Below are 18904 nucleotides of genomic sequence, written 5' to 3'. Positions count from 1 at the left end.
GCACTGCAGGATGGAGATGGTTGTGATGGGGGCTGGGCAGATGCTGGGAGCCAGCCTTGTATACAGTACCCACATCCTCCTAGGAAATAAAGGAAGAGATAAATGTTTTTCAAGTGTCATGATGCGACCTTGCTAGCACCATGTATACTTGAGAGAATCAGAGAGACAGCTCTACCATCTGTCGGTTCACTCTCCAAAGGCCCACAGTGGGTGGGCTGGGTTACGGTCAAAACCAGATCAATGCAGATCTCCCATAGTTGGCCGGAGCCCCATTACTGGAGCCATCACTACTGTCTCCCAGGGTCTGTATTTGCATGGAGTTGGAATCAGGAGTCAGACTCGGGAATCGAACCCTGGCACTCCAGTGGGGCATGTGGGCAGCCTGATCCATGTCTTAACTGATAGGCCAAATGCCTGCCCCGGAAGACATTTTAGACAGGATGGGGCATGCCGGATATCTAACACGACCAGTGTTCGTGGGGATGGGGCCTTCGTAACAGATGCTAGCTTGGAGCGAACTTTCTCAGTGGTCTGGTACTTCTCCCTGACACTCTGACACTAGCAGGACCAGTGGAATTTTGATGCCGTCTCAGTACATTTCTGGGTGCCTGGTGGAGGGCGACCCTACCTTAACAGAATTTACTCTAAATTGATGTGACTCGAGATTTCTGGTTTTCTACTGTCAGGCTGAATGAGATCTTGATGTAGAAACAAGGTCAATAAAAATAGTGGCATTTCTCTACGTAACTAAACATGGCGATTTAGCATTTGCTTCCAAAGGGTCAGTTCACTCATTTTGCAAACACAGAGTTTTCAGTGTAAGGAGAAAGACTAATTCTTCTGAAAATAAAGGAATTAAAATAGACCTTGCAAGTCTATCCACCATGAGGAAAATTCTCTTCTATGTCATGAACCACTTCTTCTTTGCTGGTGACTTCCAAATCTTTACTGTGCACATTCTCTTCCCTCCGCACCTCCAACCTCCTGCCACAAAATAGCATGTTCAGGAGGAAGAGAGCTTCACCAAGCTCTGAGTCAATGCTTAGTAGGAACTCAATAGATCATTAAGGGAATTTGTTTTGTTAAAGAAATCAAGAAGGTGATCTGTTTATTGGCAAATGTATTTGTTGAAATTTAGGTGTTGGAAGAGAATGGGGCATCCCCATCCAGTGAAACTCTGAGATGACAGCTGAGACAGGCACGGGGCTGAGGTCCCTTTTGCACCCGTGTTCTCTTGCCCTCCGCAAGAGCTGTGCACGGCAGGGGAGCAGGCAAGACGCTCAGCCACTCGGCTGGAGGATCATCTCCAAGGTCCTGTTCCTGACACTCTTCAGGAAGCTCAGAACTTGAGTTCCGCCCGTGCCCCTGTCTTCCAAAGCCCGTGGTGGCCCGGGGAGGGGGCTCAACCCCCTGCTCTTTGCTCTCACTGCTGCTGTGACAAGGTATTTGGTTACTATGGTGATGTGATAGCTACGCAGCTCTGCCAGGGTCTCCAGACACTGGTTATAGGCTGTCCGAAGGGGGCCATGGCCGGAGGACAGGACGTGGTCCCTCAGGGAAGGAGCCGAGTGGATGTCTTCTAGGAAGGCTTTATGAGAAGGCGGCATGTAGTCTCTCATCCTGCACAGGAAATCAGCTGAAAGAAAAAGCCCAGGGCAACATCAGAGCTGCACTAGGAAATCCAGGGCCGCCTGCCCTGCTCTCCTAGAGGTGGAGCACCAGTCACTGTTGCTGGTGGCCTTTCCAATATGCTAGCTGCTGGGGCTCTTACCCAGTATACTTGCCCGCACCAGGCTCACCCACATAGCCTCCCAAACTTCACCACTCACATGCGTGTTTTGGACTGTTGACAGTCAAAGCAGCAAAGACATTCCAATCACTGAATTGGAATCAGACCTGTCAGCTAGCCTGCAGATATTTATCATCGGCCAAAGGAGGGCCAAATGACCAGTTGCTGGCCACTGTGAGGGGTGTCCCCCGACGTAAAAACCTGCCTCTAACTGATCAGCTAAATATTCCAGAGGATTTTGTTTCCTGAGCACGTTGTTTTGAAAGTCGTGCTCAGGAGGAGAGAATTTATAGGGCGTAGAAGGGCCGAGAGACAAAGGATGAACAACTGTTTCAGTAACAGGCTCTGGAAGCGAAGTTGTTTAAAAATAATAGCTGTTTGCAGACAGTTCATTGCATGCTTAGTGCTAAGCATGGTCAATCAACTATGAACCTCACCAAATACACAAATCCATGAAAAATTATCCCAGTTCTAGAGAATGGACATTCGGGGGTGACATGGGACTCCCTCACCCAAAGTTCCAGTGATTTCTCCCCCAATCCAGCTGGAAAACTTTGCAAGAAGAGGTCCCATTTTTGCATCTGGCAAGCCCTTCGTTTGAGGCAGGCAAATCTCCAGCCTCTGAAGCACCAAATTCATCATCTGGTCTAAGCGGGTTTCTCCAAATGTTCTACCGTTGAGGGTGGGTTTCAGTGGAGGAGGCAAGGTCCAAGGTGGCCGGCTCCAGGCTCACCCACATGGCCTCCCAGGCTTTAAACTCCAGATCTCACCTCCATGTCAGAAGACAGAGCTACTGCCCAGGAACCCAACCCCAAGTCAGCGAACAGCTGGGAATTCGGAAACGTTTTCAGATTTGGAAATGAAAGCAGGTACTACCTGGAGATCAGCTCTCGATGGACTTGACACAGTAACGAAAGGAAAACACACCACTTCCTGTTTGACGGGAAGTATGGACCTTATGGCATTTTCCTCTACACTGGTTTTACTGCCTGCTTAAAAACACCTCTTTGTTTATCCTTCCTTTACTCTTTATGAAAATTTAAAAAAAAAGCAAATTTTTAAAAAGTGACTCACCGCTTTCCTGGCTGTGGCGAATGCCTAAGAACTCGTCCACGGCGTGGAGCACGGTGCTCTGAGCTGCACTCCCCCCAGAGTACTGCAGGGGTTCTTCCGAGACGCCTTCGTAGATCAGCCCCATGGGCATTGCCGGGTTATCCTTCCATCTGCACGAGAGGAGACGTGAGAGGGCAAAAGGGGTGCCGGGGCTGGCGGTGGACACAGAGCACGCGGAAAGCGGGCGTGACTTCAGCGGCGGTCGTCCAGCGAGGGACGGATGCTGGACACGTGCTCCAGCACTGCCTGACTCAGCCCGTGACAGCCCTAAGTCACAGCCCTTCCACTCTGCACCGAGAGGATTCTTTAGAGCAGTGTAGCATCGTGGCCACTGGCCCCGTGCTGTCCTCCCTGAGAGGTTAGTGCAAAGATGCTGTTGCAGTGGGCGACCAGGAACGACTCAGGGGCGCTAGCAAACCTTCTTCACTTCTTCTGCCACTCTCCAGCCTGACAACCTGGCAGCTGCAGCTCCAGCAGCACAGCTTCACACACACACACACACACACACACACACACACACAGAGGTACACACATGTGTGTGCACATGTATGAACACACATCTGCGCACACACAGCACGTCCACATTCACGCACATTTGCATGTGTGCACATATATGGGCACACACGATGTGCATGCATGCACGCATACACACATGCACACACACAGGTGTACATACATGCACACACACACACACCCCTTTGCCCTTCCCTGAAACAATCACAGTGCTAAACTGTCACAACTGTCACATTACATTGTCAGTCACAGGTGGTGCCTTACTTTGGGAGAACGCCTTTGTCAAAGGCCACAGGTGTTGAGATTAAGGTGAATGATACGGGTGCCCCAAAGAGAGAACCCAACAGAGGCCACAGTCAGGGAGACGCAGAAGGGCTGGAACTCCGGGGCTCTCAGGCATGCCCAGATGAAGTGGGCTTTCACCCCCTCACCTCCTTCCCCTTCCCTTCTCTTCCTCTTCTGTTTCCTTGACGACCTTCTTTCACTATTTTCTGAGTCACCCCTCCGCGCTTTCTCTCCCCATCTGATTCCCTCACTCCCTTGAGTGTGACTTTGCTCAGCAGTCACAGTGTGTGTGGGTGACTCCACAACAGCACAGAAACAGTCACAAGAGCACGATCCATTCGCATCTACAACTCGACGGTTTACAGAGCACATCCCGGGGCGTTTCTCTCACTTGGCCTTGTGTGAGTATATAAGGGCACCTCAAAGATTTCATGGAAAATGTAGGTAAAAGATAAGTTTATTATGGTGCAGAAAAATCTTTGACATTCATGCATAGCCTTTGTTCTGGTAATACTCATTTTCATGAACTTTTAAAAAGATGTCTTGTGTGCATGAATTTCAGAAAAATATTTTTGCGCCAAAGTTTTCAAGAAAGACCAATAAGAAAGTTCAGTGGTCACATCTGGAGTGAGCACCTGAACGGAGTAAGGGAACAGTTGAGGCACAGTAGGTCTCAGAGACCAGGCAAGGCAGCACAGAAAGGCACAAGGCCACCTGGGAACTGAATACCTGGCCCCCTAGCTGGGGGGACTGCCTGAGGCAGGAGGAGGCGTGAGCAGGGGAGCCCCAGTCCCCTGTAGAGAGAAATCCGTCCCCCCAGACCAGGAGAGCTCCCTGGAAAACTCCCAGATGCTTCAGAGAGCAACCCACACTTTCCGCTCCCTCTCCATCCTCAGAGCACAGGGAGCCACAGTGGCTTCCAGCTGGACAAAGGAGTCACTGCAGGAATCCGAACTGGGCTAGGAGACAGAGGTCTCTGCAGGTCTCCTTCCCAGGGACCCTGCCCACATCTCTGGCCCCTGGCAGGAAGACTGAGCCTCACAGCCACAGCTGGACCTGGTAGCACCTGCATGAGCCCAGCACCCTAGCCCATGCGGCATTCTGCACCTCAGGGGACAGCAGCAGCAGGACAACTAGGATACCCAGCCCTCAGGACCCTGGAGAGAAGGAGATGGCCCTCTTCCCCGCTGCCTCCCCTGCCACCTTTCCTCACAACATTGCTTGCAGCCACTTGATCTGTGTGATCCAGTCAGGGTTCCCACGGTTCTGCCCCATCCGCCCACAGAGGCTCCGAGCTGCCTGTGCACTGGGGACAGTTCTTGCAGCAGGGTCTGAGTGTGCAGCAGGGAGTGTCCCCACACCCTGTACAGTGTTCTGGGGCGGGGGGTCAACAGACTCAGAGCAGTGAGCTTGGAATGGGTAGTGCACCCTCCCCATTCCCAACAGCAGCAGAGCTAAGAGGCTGCAGGTTGAGGTCTATGCTGCGTGGCTCTCTCCCACTGACAGCAGCCAGATCTCTGCACCTTCCGATCCTGGGCATCACTCTAGGCTCTTCCCCTCCCACATGCAGCAGCCTGGGTTTCCAGTCTTTGCTCAGTCCAGGTCTCAGCACTCTCCCTTGCATCCAGCACGGGCTTTCTCTGTCCCTCCCAGCACAACACGTTGCATGCTCACTTGCGACTCTGGTTTAGGTTTTTTGGGCCACACCTAGCCCAGCATACAGCTCCGTTACTGGGAGTTCTGGGTATGGATTTCTGTATCCTGCCTGCCCAGGTCCATCACAGATCTCAGGGCTCCAGTCCCTTCTTCAGAAGCTGCCCGGTTTCTTTACCTCTAAAAGGCTAGTGTGCTGCTGTTTGCTCAGGGCTATGGCCTGGCATTCCTGTACCTCTCCTAGCTTAGCATGTAGCCCACAGAGAGGGGTCTGGGGATGCTTTCTCTGCTGTCTCAGGGCCTATGTCACTCTTTTTTTTTTTTTTTTTTTTTTTTTTTTTGGACAGGCAGAGTGGACAGTGAGAGAGAGAGACAGAGAGAAAGGTCTTCCTTTGCCGTTGGTTCACCCTCCAATGGCCGCCACGGCCGGTGTGCTGCGGCCGGCGCACTGCGCTGATCCGATGGCAGGAGCCAGGTACTTATCCTGGTCTCCCATGGGGTGCAGGGCCCAAGCACCTGGGCCATCCTCCACTGCACTCCCAGGCCACAGCAGAGAGCTGGCCTGGAAGAGGGGCAACCGGGACAGAATCCGGCGCCCCAACCGGGACTAGAACCCGGTGTGCCGGCGCCGCAAGGCGGAGGATTAGCCTAGTGAGCCGCGGCGCTGACCAATGTCACTCTTGAGAATCCAGCCACTCACTCAGACAGTGTCTTGGAAACTTGCCTACCCTGCTCAGCATTAGAACTACTCTTGGGGCCCTGGAGTCCAGCAGTGGTTGGGAGTCTTGAGCCCAGCCAGCTCCCAGAGTGGGTACTGATCTCCAGCTCCAGCTCTGCCTGGGAGCCTGTGTGTCAGGCTCATCTGTGGCATCAGCAAGGACCTGCTCCCAACACCCAGGATCATGATTCCAGTACCCCTTGGAAAGACAGTTGGGGACCTGTGCAATGGTGATCTGAGCAACTGCCCTGGGACCCTGGGACCTAGGAACATTCCAAATCCCTACAACTGCTGCGAATGAGTATGGCAAAAACAGGTGCAGGGAGATTGTACTGTGGAGACCAACTAGAACGAAAGCTGAAATAGGCTACCAAATCCACACCTAAAGGCACATCTTCAGAAAACTGCTCAGTCCGTGAAAGTCATCCTTCACAAGGAAGAGAAATAACTGAACCCCAGATCCTCCCCCAAAGTCAACACAGGAACACAAGAAACATGAAAAATCAAGGCAGCGTTATTCCTTAAACAAACACAACAACACTTTAGTACCAGACCATGAAACAAGGGAGACCGATGAAATCCCTGACAAAGAATTCAAAAGAATGAGTATAATAAGGGTACTCAGAGATTAAAAAGACTACTGATAAACAGTTAAATGAAATTAGGAAATCAATGCATGATATGAAAGAGAACTTCAGCAAAGAGAAATAAGTCTTGAGACTCAAACACAAATAGTAGAAATGAGTCAAATACAAGAAGCAGTTGAAAACTTCAACAACTGACTAGATCCAGCAGAGGACAAATATCTTATCCTGAAGACAGGCCTTTGAAATATCTCAGACGGACCAGAAAAAAAAAAGAATTGAGAAGAACGTAAACAATGTTCAGGGTCTCTGGGATACCATCAAACAAACCAACATTTGAGTTTTGGGAGTCTCCAAAGGAACGGGGAAAAAAAAGAATGGCTTAGAAAGTTTGTTCAGTGAAAAATAGCAGAAAAATTCCCAAATTTGGAGAAAGATATGAACATCCAAACGTAAGACACTCAGAGGAACTCAGTTAGACGTGGTCAGAAGAGAACCTCACCACAATACACTGCAGTCAAGCTTTCAAGTGTACAACACACAGGGAGAATTCTGATTTTAGAAATGTCAGGTCACATTGAAAGGATTTCTAATCAGATTAACTAGAGAGATTTTGTCCAAGTCCTGAATATAAAATTGTCCGACCAAGAATGCTTTACCTAGTGAAGTTCTGTTTCATAATTGAAGGAGAAAGAAAGACTCCAAGACAAGCAAAAACTGAAGAAATTCACTACCACATGACCAGCCTTACAAATGATACTTATGGACGTACTCCATACAGAAACTAGGAAACGTAATCCTCATTAGGAAAGAAGTATGAAAACTACTAGAAAAAGAACAAAAGATATTCAAAATAAACAAAATGAATTTAAAGGAAATATGGCAGAACCACATCATTACTTATCATTATAAACCTTGAATGTAAATGGACAATTCCCCAGTTAAAATATGCAGATTGGTTGAATGGATTTTTTAAAAAAATATGCTGGGGCTGGCACTGTGGCATAGTGGGTAAAGCCACCTGGGTAAAGCCACCTGGGTAAAGTGGGTAAAGTGCCTGCATCCCATATGGGCAGCTGTTCGAGTCCTGGACGCTCCACTTCTGATCCAGCTCTCTGCTGTGGCCTGGGACAGCAGTAGAAGATGGCTCAAGTCCTTGGGCCCCTGCACTCATGCGGGAGATCTGGAAGAAGCTCCTGGCTCCTGGCTTCAGATCAGCAAAGCTCCGGCCGTTGTGGCCAATTGGGGAGTGAACCAGTGGATGGAAGACTCTCTCTCTCTCTCTCTCTCTCCTCTGTATAACTCTTTCAAGTAAATAAATAAATCTTTAAAAAAATATGCTGCCTACAAGAAACTCATTTCACCAGTAGAACACACACAGATTGAAAGGGGAAAGATGGAACAAAACATTCCATGCAGGTGGAAATCAAAAGTGAACAAAAGTAGCTATACTTAGATAAAATAGACCTTAAGACAAAAACGGTTGAAAGAGACAAGATCACTATCTAATGGCCTAGTGATCAGTTCAACAAAGAGATATGATCACTATAAATGTGCAGGCACCTAATGCGGACATACCCAGGTTGACAGAACCTGGGTATGTTTATAGATCTAAAAGGAAAGTGTAAATTTTAACACAATACTATTGGGGGACTTCAACATCCCAGATTCATTAAATGAGCAGAGCAACCAGACAAAACAACAACAATAAATAGTTAATCTACACTATAGATGGAATGGATCTAACAGAGTTACAGAACATTCACCCTTCAGCTATAGAATATATATTCTTTTCATCAGCACGTAGAACATTCTATAGATTGAATACTGGGCTACAAAACAAGTCTCAACAAATTTCTTTTTTTTTTAAGATTTATTTATTTGAAAGACAGAGTTACAGAAAGAGGTAGAGAGAGGTAGAGAGAGAGAGAGAGAGAGAGAGAGAGTCTTCCATCCTCTGGGTCATTCCTCAAATGGCTGAAGTGGCTGAGCTGAGCTGATCTGAAGCCAGGAGCCAGGAGCTTCTTTTGGGTCTCCCACATGAATACAGGGGCCCAAGGACTTGGGCCATCTTCAGTTGCTATCCCAGGTGCATTAGCAGAGAACTGAATAGGAAGTGGAGCAGCCAGGACTTGAACTGGTACCCATATAGGATGCCTGAGCTGCAGGCTAGGGCTTTAACCTGTTGCAACACAGCCCGGGGCCTCAACAAATTTTTTAGGAAATTGAAATCAGATAATGTATCTTTTTCTAACTATGGTGTAGTAAAGCTGGAAATTAACAAGAAAAGAAATTCTTGAAATTATACAATATACGGAGACAGAACAACATGTTCCCAAAAGAGCAATAGGTCATTGAAGAAATGAAAGGGGAGCCGGCGCCGCGGCTCACTAGGCTAATCCTCCACCTAGCGGCACCGGCACACCAGGTTCTAGTCCCGGTTGGGGCGCCGGATTCTGTCCTGGTTGCCCCTCTTCCAGGCCAGCCCTCTGCTGTGGCCAGGGAGTGCAGTGGAGGATGGCCCAGGTGCTTGGGCCCTGCACCCCATGGGAGACCAGGAAAAGCACCTGGCTCCTGGCTCCTGCCATCGGATCAGCGTGGTGCGCCAGCCGCAGCGCGCCGGCCGCGGCGGCCATTGGAGGGTGAACCAACGGCAAAAGGAAGACCTTTCTCTCTGTCTCTCTCTCTCACTGTCCACTCTGCCTGTCAAAAATAAAAAAAAATAAAAAAAAAAAAGAAATGAAAGGGGAAATTTAAAAAGTCCCTGAAACTAATGAAAATGTAAACACCATGAATGAAACTTATGTGATACAGCAAAAGCAGTACTAAAAGGAAAGTTTATAAGAACCTACATCAAAAAATGGAAGAGCATCACATAAATAACCTACTGATGCATTTAAACGATTCAGAAAATCAAGAACAGACCAAATGCAAATTTAGTAGAAGAAAAAGAATAATAAAAATTAGAGAAAAAATAAAGTAGAAATTTAAAAACCCACAAAAGATTAATGGAATGAAGAGTTGGTTTTCTGAAAAGATAAACAAGATTGATCAATTGCTAGACAAACTAAACAAAACAAAATAGAGAAGACTCAAATCAGTACAATCAGAGATGAAAGGAGATACTATAACCAATACTTCAGAAACACAAAAAGTCCAGTAGGAACTGTTAAGAACAACTATATGCCAAGAAATTGGAACATGTGCAAGAAATGGACAAATTTCTGAAAACATATAACTAACTAAAGTTGGATCATGAAAGCACAGAAAACCAGATCAAATAATCAATGATGAAACTGAATCAGTAGTAGTCTCCAAACAATGCAAAACCTAGGACCAGATGGCGTCACTGCTGAATTCTACAAAACTTTGAAAGAAACACTAGCACGAATTCTTCTCAAACTGTTCTGAATGTTTGAAAGGGAGGAAATCCTTCCAAACTCATGCTATGAGGCCAATGTTACCTTAATTTCAAAACCAGACAAGGATACCACAACAAAAAAAGAAAACTATGGCTCAATGAATGTTGATGCAAAAGTGCCCAACAAAATCTAGCAAAGCAAACCCTATAGCACATCTGAAAGCTCTTTCACCCTGACCAAGTGCAATTTACCCCAGGAATGTAAGGATGGTTCAACATACATAAATCAACAAGTGTGGTACATCACAACAGAATGTGAGATAAAAGTCATATGATTATCTCAATAGATTGAGAGAAAGCATTAATAAAATATCACATCTACTCACGGTTAAAAACCTTAAACAAAGTAGGCAGAGAAGCAACATATCTCTGTACAACTGAGGTTATATATGGCAAGCTCATAGCTAACGTCATATTGAATGGAGAAAAGCTGGAAATATTTTCACTAAAATCTGGAACTAGACAGGATGCCGCTCTTCTTAAATATAGTTCTGGAAGTTTGATCTGGAGCCATTAGATCAGAGAAAGCATTAAAAGCATACAAAGAGGGAAGGAGGAAGTCCGATTATCCCCGTTTGCAAATGACATTAATTCTATATACAGGAAAAACCTGAAGACCCTACCATGAGACCATCAGAACTGGTAAGACAACAAATCACCACACAAAAATCAGTAGCATTTTTATGCACCAACAATTATCTTGCTAAAAAAGATCTTGTGAGAGAAATCTCATTCACAATAGCTGTAAAAAGAAAATAAATGCCTTGGTATAAATTTAACCAAGGCTGTGAAAGAACTCTACCATGAAAATTATGAAACACATGGAAGCAATTGAAGAAGACACACAAAAAATGGAAAGGCCTCTCATGCTCATGGATTGAAAGAACTGGTATGATTAAAATGCCCATACTACCTAAAGAGATCTAAAGATTCTATACAACTCCCATCAAAATCTCAATAACGTTCTTCACAGACTTAGAAAAAACAATACTAAAATTCATATGGAAACACAAAAGACCTAGAATAGCCAAAGCAATCTTGACTAAAAACAAAGCCAGAGACATCACAATACCAGATTTCAAGATCTACTACAGGGCTATTGGATGCCACACAGCATGATACTGGCATAAAAGTAGACACATAGGCTGACAGAACAGGACAGAAACCCCGGGAAAGAATGCATGAATTTCCGATCAACCCACCTTTGAAAAGATGCTGAAAACACATTCTGAGAAAGGACAGTATCTTCAATAAATGGTATTGGGAAAACTGGATTTCCTCAAGAACCCTACCTTACTAAGCAAAAACCAATCCAAAACAGATCAAAGATCTAAAGGGAAGGCCTGAAACCATGAAACTACTAAAGGAAAATACTCCAAGACATCAGTATAGGCAACGGTTTTCTTTACTAAGACACCACAAGCACAGGCAACAAAACTAAAAATAAACTAACGAGGTTATATCAAACTAAGAAGCTCTGCACAGCAAAGGAAATAATTATAGTGTGAAGAGACAACCTAAAGAATGAGAGAAGAGAATGTATTTGCAAACTATGCATCTGATAAAGGATTAATATCCAAAATGTATAAGCAGTTCAAAAAATTCATAAACAACCTAACAAGCAATCTGGTTAAGAAATGGGCAAAGGAACTGAACAGACATTTTTCAAAAGAAGAAATACAGTCAACAAACACATGAAAAAATGCTCAGGATCACTAGCCATCAGGGAAATGCAAATAAAAACCATGATGTGGTATCATCTCACTCCAGTTAGAATGGCTACTCCTGAGAAGTCAGATAATAACAAGTGTTGGTAAGGGTGTGTAGAAAAGGAAACCCTAATATGCTGCTGGTGTGAATGCAAATTAGTACAGCCGTTATGGAAAGCCGCATGGAGATTCTTCAGAAGCAAACCTGAAGACAAAGCTACCATTTGAGCCAGCTATCCTGCTTCTGGGAATATAGTCAAAGGAAACGAAGTTAACACATGAAAGATACAACTTCATCCTCACGTTTATTGCAGTCCAATTCACAAGAGCAAAGACATGCAATCAACCTAAATGTCCATCAATGGACGAAGGAGTGAAGAAAATGTAGACAATATACATGATGGAATAGTACCTATCCATCAAAAAGAAGCCTGCCATTTGCAGCAAAATGGATGGAACTGATCATAATGTCAAGCGAATTAACTCGGAAAACAAACAGCACATTTGTCCCATGTGTGGAAATTTATACGTGTGTGTGTGTGCCATATTTAGATATTTGCAATTTGCAAGTGTGTCTTCACCCTTTAATTAACATATGTAATATATGTGTTTATATATGTATATATGTAAATATAAATACACACATACTATTTACAAATGGAAAAACATGGCAAAATACTTTTGCACAAAAATAAAGTTACCTTTTATTCATTTTCCACAGACTTTTGGAAGTGCTTTCATAGATGTGGGGAGGTATCTATCGTCTTATTTCATAAATAAACAAAACCTCAAATCAGCTGAGTTTCAGGGATCACATAAAGACTGGTGAAACCAGAACTTGAACCCCGAACTTATAATTCTGTATTTTCATTTTCCCAAGACACCATATGTGGATTTCTATTTTTACTAAGAAAAAACTATCTTTTCTTCTTATGGCCTGGAGCAAGTTTCCTTTGCCACTACCACAGTTTAAATAGCAGATCTCCACTGATGTTTCACCTTCCGTCTGTGATTCTGCAAGTTGTTTGGCTCAAGGGAAGGGACCCACACACATCACAGGCACACATGACAGCACAGATGGCGGCTCTGCTTGCTGCACATGACCCTTCTCAAATCACGCCCTGCGGCTGCAGATGCTGTAAGCAGCGGTTAGTTACTTTCGGGGATGTTTGGAGTTTTCTCTGGATGAGCAGCAGAGTAGCCTTTGCAGTTGGCGTGATGTCCCTTTGGAAAGAGACAGGGTGTGGGAGAGCAGGGCAGGGCACAGGTGGCAGGAGCCAGGAGGAGATCCGACGTGTGGAGTACTTGTAGATGACACCAGGCTGCGGCTGTTAGAAGGAAGGGCTCGACTCAGGGCAGACGGAGAATTTAACCTCAGCTTTGCTTTGTATTGAGTCTTGACTTACTAACCTCCATGCACCTGAGTGTCCTCATTGGAGTGATGTTAGTATCTTCCTCCCTTTCTGGCTTCCTTACTGATTAGAATACTGCCTGTCCAGTGCTCTAACATATTGATAATGCATTCAGTGTACTTGGCCATTTTCACACCATCAATCAGAGCAAGTTGGAATCCCTGCTCCTCCTCTGACTGCTTTCTGGCTTTAAATCTTTCTGGGCCTCAGTCTCCCCAATTTATCCCTGTCTCCTACAGCTGTCAGAGGAATGCAATGGACTCCAGGGCGGTTCTGTGATTTGTCAAATGTGGGGACCCGGGTCTAAGAACATTTCTGAACACTTTATGGGGAAGAAATATGAGAGACACGACTGCTGTCGGGTGAGAGATGGCCCAGTCACACGGGGACACTTGCTCAGTACCCCTGTTTTCTCTGTACCCGTGTTAGGTCTCGCACGGTGGCCTCAATCTCTTTCCTGCTCCTTCCCATCTTGAATACTTCTAAAGGTTGGACTGTCACGAGAGTCAATCCCTAGACTTCTCACTACTTGCATTTCCCAAGTGACCTGATGTAGTCTCAGGGACTTAAAAATTCAGACTGTATGAGGCCGGCGCCAGGGCTCGCTAGGCTAATCCTCCGCCTGTGGTGCTGGCACACTGGGTTCTAGTCCCGGTCGGGGCGCCGGATTCTGTCCCGGTTGCCCCTCTTCCAGGCCAGCTCTCTGCTGTGGCCTGGGAGTGCAGTGGAGGATAGCCCAAGTGCTTGGGCCCTGCACCCCATGGGAGACCAGGAGAAGCACCTGGCTCCTGCCATCGGATCAGCACGGTGTGTCGGCCGCAGCGGCCATTGGAGGGTGAACCAATGGAAAAAGGAAGACCTTTCTCTCTGTCCCTCTCTCTTACTGTCCACTCTGCCTGTCAAAAAATAAATAAATAAATAAATAAATAAATAATTCAGACTGTATGAATGAACACCCTTAGCCGGACCACTGCCTACTCGACACCTCCGCAGGAGTGAACACACCTCCAAGTTGATCTTCTGATTTTTCCCTCCCCTTCACCAAACCCCTTCCACCTATTTTCTTCCCCAGCTGAGTAAAGACAATTCCTCTCTACCAATGGTTCTGGCCAAGGGACCTTAGGATCATCTTCAACTGACCCTTTCGCTTTGATTGCGTGTTTAATCCACCAGCTAATTCTGTCATCTGTAACTCCAATCTGCATCTGACCATTTCTCAACCCCTTTCCCACAACCACCCTGGTCCAAACCACCACCCTGGGCTGCTTCAGAAATACTTCCCCTCTGTCCATCCGGGTTGTCGAGTTTCTGCTCAGTGGTATGTTTTCCCCTCTCAGCAGCTACAGTGGTGACTTCATACTTAAGACAAATCACGTCATTATTTTTCTCAGAGCTTGCCAACACTGCCTACCATACTCAGGAAGGAAGCCGACATCCTCTGCCTACGGGGACATTTCAGACAGAGATGCTGCCAGCACAGGGTCTTCTGCACCGCTGTTCTGTTGGCTTGGGACCAGAATCTGGGTGGCTCACGCCCTCACTCCCTGCAGTGAGGACAGTGTGTGGCAGTTACGCGGCTGTCCCAGCTGCTGCACTCCTCTCCCTTCTAAGGCACCTGTGAGAACAGCTCAGGTGCTTGGGCCCCTGCCACCCCCTTGGAAGGCCTGGATGGAGTTCCAGGTTGCTGGCTGGCCCTGGCCGTTGCAGTCATTTGGACTATCTATGTCTGACTCTTCCTCTCTCTCTGTAGCTCTGGTTTCGAATAAATAGAATACATCTGCTTTTAAAACATGGGACTTAGCTGTGTGGCATTCTTGGATCATAACAAATAAGTGAGAACTCTGGTCACCACACCTAATGCTCTCAAATCCCTGTATCCAACTTTACATTTTTCTATATGGCTTATGTAACATATGTTGTATAATGCTTGCCTTTAATGTGTTTATTCACTGTCTCTCCTCCATTGTTAGCATGTAAACCCACTGGGATGAAGTCGCCAATTTGTTTTAAAGCTCTATTCTCAGTACCCACCATGGTGCCTGGCCTGTGGTGAATCCCACTATGTATTTCATGAATGAATAAATGAAAAAAAAAAAACACCATTCTGTGAATCAGAACTACATACTCAGAATATGCAGCTCTGTCTCCTGGAGCCATAAGCTACCTCAAGTGGCCAAAACACATTAATCAGTCTCTTTTTCAATGGCCCACCCTAGAGAGAGTATGTCAAAGTCATGTTGGAGGTGACAGAGAAATCACCAGCATGAACTCCTCCCCTGAAAAAAAAAAAAAAGCATTGCTCCCAGCCCCTCAGTCCCAGGCTGCAGTGTGTGAAGGAAAGGAACCATTTTCTCTTTAAATCTCGGCAAAGTCAAGGTTATTTTTAGATTTTGTTGCCGGGCATTTCTAGCAACCCCAAGAAAAGGGAAGTGGAAACAGAAAACATCAGTGAGATGGCATTCCTTTCTGCAGGGCTGAGACGCTCCCACAAAATGTTCTGTGAGTGGCGCTTCTCATCATGGGCAGCACCTCTCAACCTTCTCACCTATGGGCGGCACCTCTCGACTGTCCTAAGTAAACATACTTTTAAACAAGTAAACAGGGCCGGCGCCATGGCTCTCTAGGCTAATCCTCCGCCTAGCGGTGCTGGCACACCGGGTTCTAGTCCCGGTCGGGGCGCCGGATTCTGTCCCGGTTGTCCCTCTTCCAGGCCAGCTCTCTGCTGTGGCCTGGGAAGGCAGTGGAGGATGGCCCAAGTGCTTGGGCCCTGCACCCCATGGGAGACCAGGAGAAGCACCTGGCTCCTGCCTTCGGATCAGCACGGTGCGCCGGCCGCGGCAGCCATTGGAGGGTGAACCAATGGCAAAAGGAAGACCTTCTCTCTGTCTCTCTCTCTCTCACTATTCACTCTGCCTGTCAAACAAACAAACAAACAAAAAAACCAAGTAGACAGAAGATAGAACAAACATAGAACAAATCGCACTCCTGAGAATTTTTAAAAACCCAGATGTCTTGGGTCATCTATGCTTATCAGTGTACCAGGGATTTGCTACCGGCCACTTGGCTACATGGGATATATTTTTTCTTTTATTTTTAATATTTTTATTTATTTATTTGAAAGGCAGAATTATGGGGTGGGGTGGGGTGGAGATCTTCCATGCACTGGTTCACTCCCCAGATGGCCACAACAGCTGGGACTGGGACAGGATGAAGCCAGGAGCCAGGAGCTTCTTCTGGGTCTCCAACATGGGTGCAGGGGCCCAAGCACTTGGAGCATCTTCCACTGTTTTCACATGGGGCATATTTTGAAGATCAGAGGGAAGGCATTTATGTGGATCACAGATAAAACATGTCTCTGACACAGAATTTCTTTCTTTTTTAAAGATTTATTTACTTACTTGAAAGTCAGAGTTACACAGAGAAGGAGCGGCAGAGAGGGAGAGAGAGAGAGAGAGGTCTTCCATTTGCTGGTTTGCTCTCCAATTAGCCGCAACAGAGCTGCGCTGATCCAAAGCCAGGGGCCAGGGGCCAGGGGCCTCCTAAGGGTCTCCCACATGAGTACAGGGGCCCAAGGACTTGGGCCATCTTCTCCTGCTTTCCCATGCCATAGCAGAGAGCAGGATCGGAAATGGAGCTGCTGGGACTCAAACCAGTGCCTATATGGGATACCAGCAATGCAGGTGGCGGCTTTACCTGCTATATACCACAGTGCAGGCCCCCAGAATTTAATTCGAATAGTCAACTCTGATATCCATGCAAACATGAAGATCTTAGAATGTACATTTTGCCCTAATCAGATACTTCTGATATTAGGCGTAATCAGTTAGTTTATTCCCTTGAATGATTTCCCAAGATTCAAGTGCTAATTCCAGACTGTTATTATTATGAGATATTGTGTCTATCAAAATGCTATATTATACAGCCTGGCAAAAGCAACTAGGCAATCATAATCAAGGTTACTCTTGCATTGACTTTCATATAGGAAGTCATGGGAGATTATCTTAGGAGAGCTGAATCTAATCACGTAAGATTCTTAAAAGGAGTCAGAGGCCAATGTCGTGGTGTAGCAGGTTAAGTTGCCACTTGAGACACTGGCATCCCATGTCAGACTGCTAGTTCAAGTCCCAGCTGCTCTGCTTCCAATCCAGCTTCCTGTTACTGTGCCTGGGAAAGCAGCAAATGATGGAATGATGGCGCAAGAGCCCGGGCCCCTGCACTTCCTGGCTCCCGGCTTTGGCCCAGATCTGGCTATTGCAAGCATTTGAAAGATGTATTCCCCACTCCTCTCTCTCTCTTTCTCTCGCCTTTCCTCTCTCTCTTTCTCTCTGTCACTTTGCCTTTCAGGGAAATAAATGATTTTTTTTAAAGAAGAAGTCAGAAGTCCTAGCAGGAGTAGGGGTGTCACTGCTGAGATGGAGAGCACATGGAATGTGAGGCCCCTAGATCTGGCAGCCAGCGAGGAAACCGGATCGCAGCTCCAGAGCCACGTGTAAACTGGGCAGCCAGTGCTTCCCCAGGTGCTCAGTTCCGAGCTGAGCTTAGCAGACACCTTACTCCAGCTTTGGGAGCAGAGAGCCCAGTTGAGCTTTCCTGGTCTTCTGCAGAACTGTGAGAGGAATGCTGTTAAATTTGTGGTTAACTTGTTATACCACAATGCAAAACTAATATACACTCAGAGAGCACAGGGAAACACAAAGAGATTTTCCAGGCATGGGTGGGCTTGAAATCCCAGTCTATTTCTGAATCTAGTGCAGGAATTACAACATGATGGCTAAAAGTGGCCCTTATTTTCCTTGTCTAATTCTATAAAAGGTAGAAAAGAAAAAGCTAAATTCTGATGCAATACCACCTTGACAGTAGGGACTCCATTTTGGAGAACCTGAGACTCCATTCTGGGAAGGTGCCCGCCCCCCACACTGTGAGACTCTGGTCTGAAACTGTGATCTAAAACAGTTGGACAATAGCAGTCCACTACATCACACTTGGCAGAGCACAGAAACCCCCTAGCATGATTGCTCAAGCTTGGAAGTGGATAGGCTGCACCTGGGTTAATGATAAAAATGTAAGTTGTCTATATTGTACATAGGATTTAAGCCAATACCTGCATTAATGTCAAGATTATAATTGGAATTGTTAAGACTGTAACTGGTATTGTCAAGATTATAATTGATAGCAGTTTCGCATAGGTTTTAGGTCAGCTTGACCCCAGTAACCATGTATTTCCCCCGATCCTAGAAACCATGTATTCCCCTCCCGATTTTGCAGATTTTGCCTTTATAAACCCTGTTGCTTTGGGCTTCAGGGTCAAGAGTTCTTTAGGGCATGAGCCCACTCTCCACCGCCGGCAATAAAGGACCATCAAAGTTTATCAGTGTGTGGTGCTCCTTTGTTTACACTCGCTCAGGTACAACATTGAAACCCATTCCTCATTTTAATTTGTTTATTTGAGAGGCAATAAGGCACAGAGACAGAAAGAGAGAGTTTTCCCATCTGCTGTCACTCCCCAAAACCCACAAAAGCTAGGGTTGGACTGAGGCCAAGGCTGGGAACTCAATCCAGGTCTCCTATGTGGGTGGGAGGAGCCCAACTGCATTGGCTGGAAGCTGGAATCAAGAGCTAGAGGAAGGTATCGAACCCAGGCACTCTGACATGTCATCTGAGTTTCTAAACCCTTAAGCCAAATGCTTACACACTCCCTCTCCTTTTT

General features: G+C 46.3%; 1 protein-coding gene across 5 annotated transcripts in view; it reads right to left on the bottom strand.

Annotated features, from left to right (window-relative positions):
- Positions 1–1103: 1103 nt before the first annotated feature.
- The window catches only part of IDO2 (indoleamine 2,3-dioxygenase 2), a 62689-nt gene continuing 44888 nt past the window's right edge, over positions 1104–18904 (bottom strand). For all 5 annotated transcript variants that reach the window (XM_002720799.5, XM_008273930.4, XM_051832295.2 and 2 more), the window contains 2 exons: positions 2864–3012; positions 1104–1636 (listed from right to left, as the gene is read on the bottom strand). In XM_002720799.5, the coding sequence (XP_002720845.2) occupies positions 1281–1636; positions 2864–3012 (505 nt within the window). In that variant the 3' untranslated portion in view covers positions 1104–1280. The remainder of the gene's footprint in view (positions 1637–2863; positions 3013–18904) is intronic.

The sequence above is a fragment of the Oryctolagus cuniculus genome, chromosome 2, assembly GCF_964237555.1.
Source record: "Oryctolagus cuniculus chromosome 2, mOryCun1.1, whole genome shotgun sequence".
NCBI classification, from domain to species: Eukaryota; Metazoa; Chordata; class Mammalia; order Lagomorpha; family Leporidae; genus Oryctolagus; species Oryctolagus cuniculus.
This window is presented reverse-complemented; position numbering and strand designations above follow the sequence as displayed.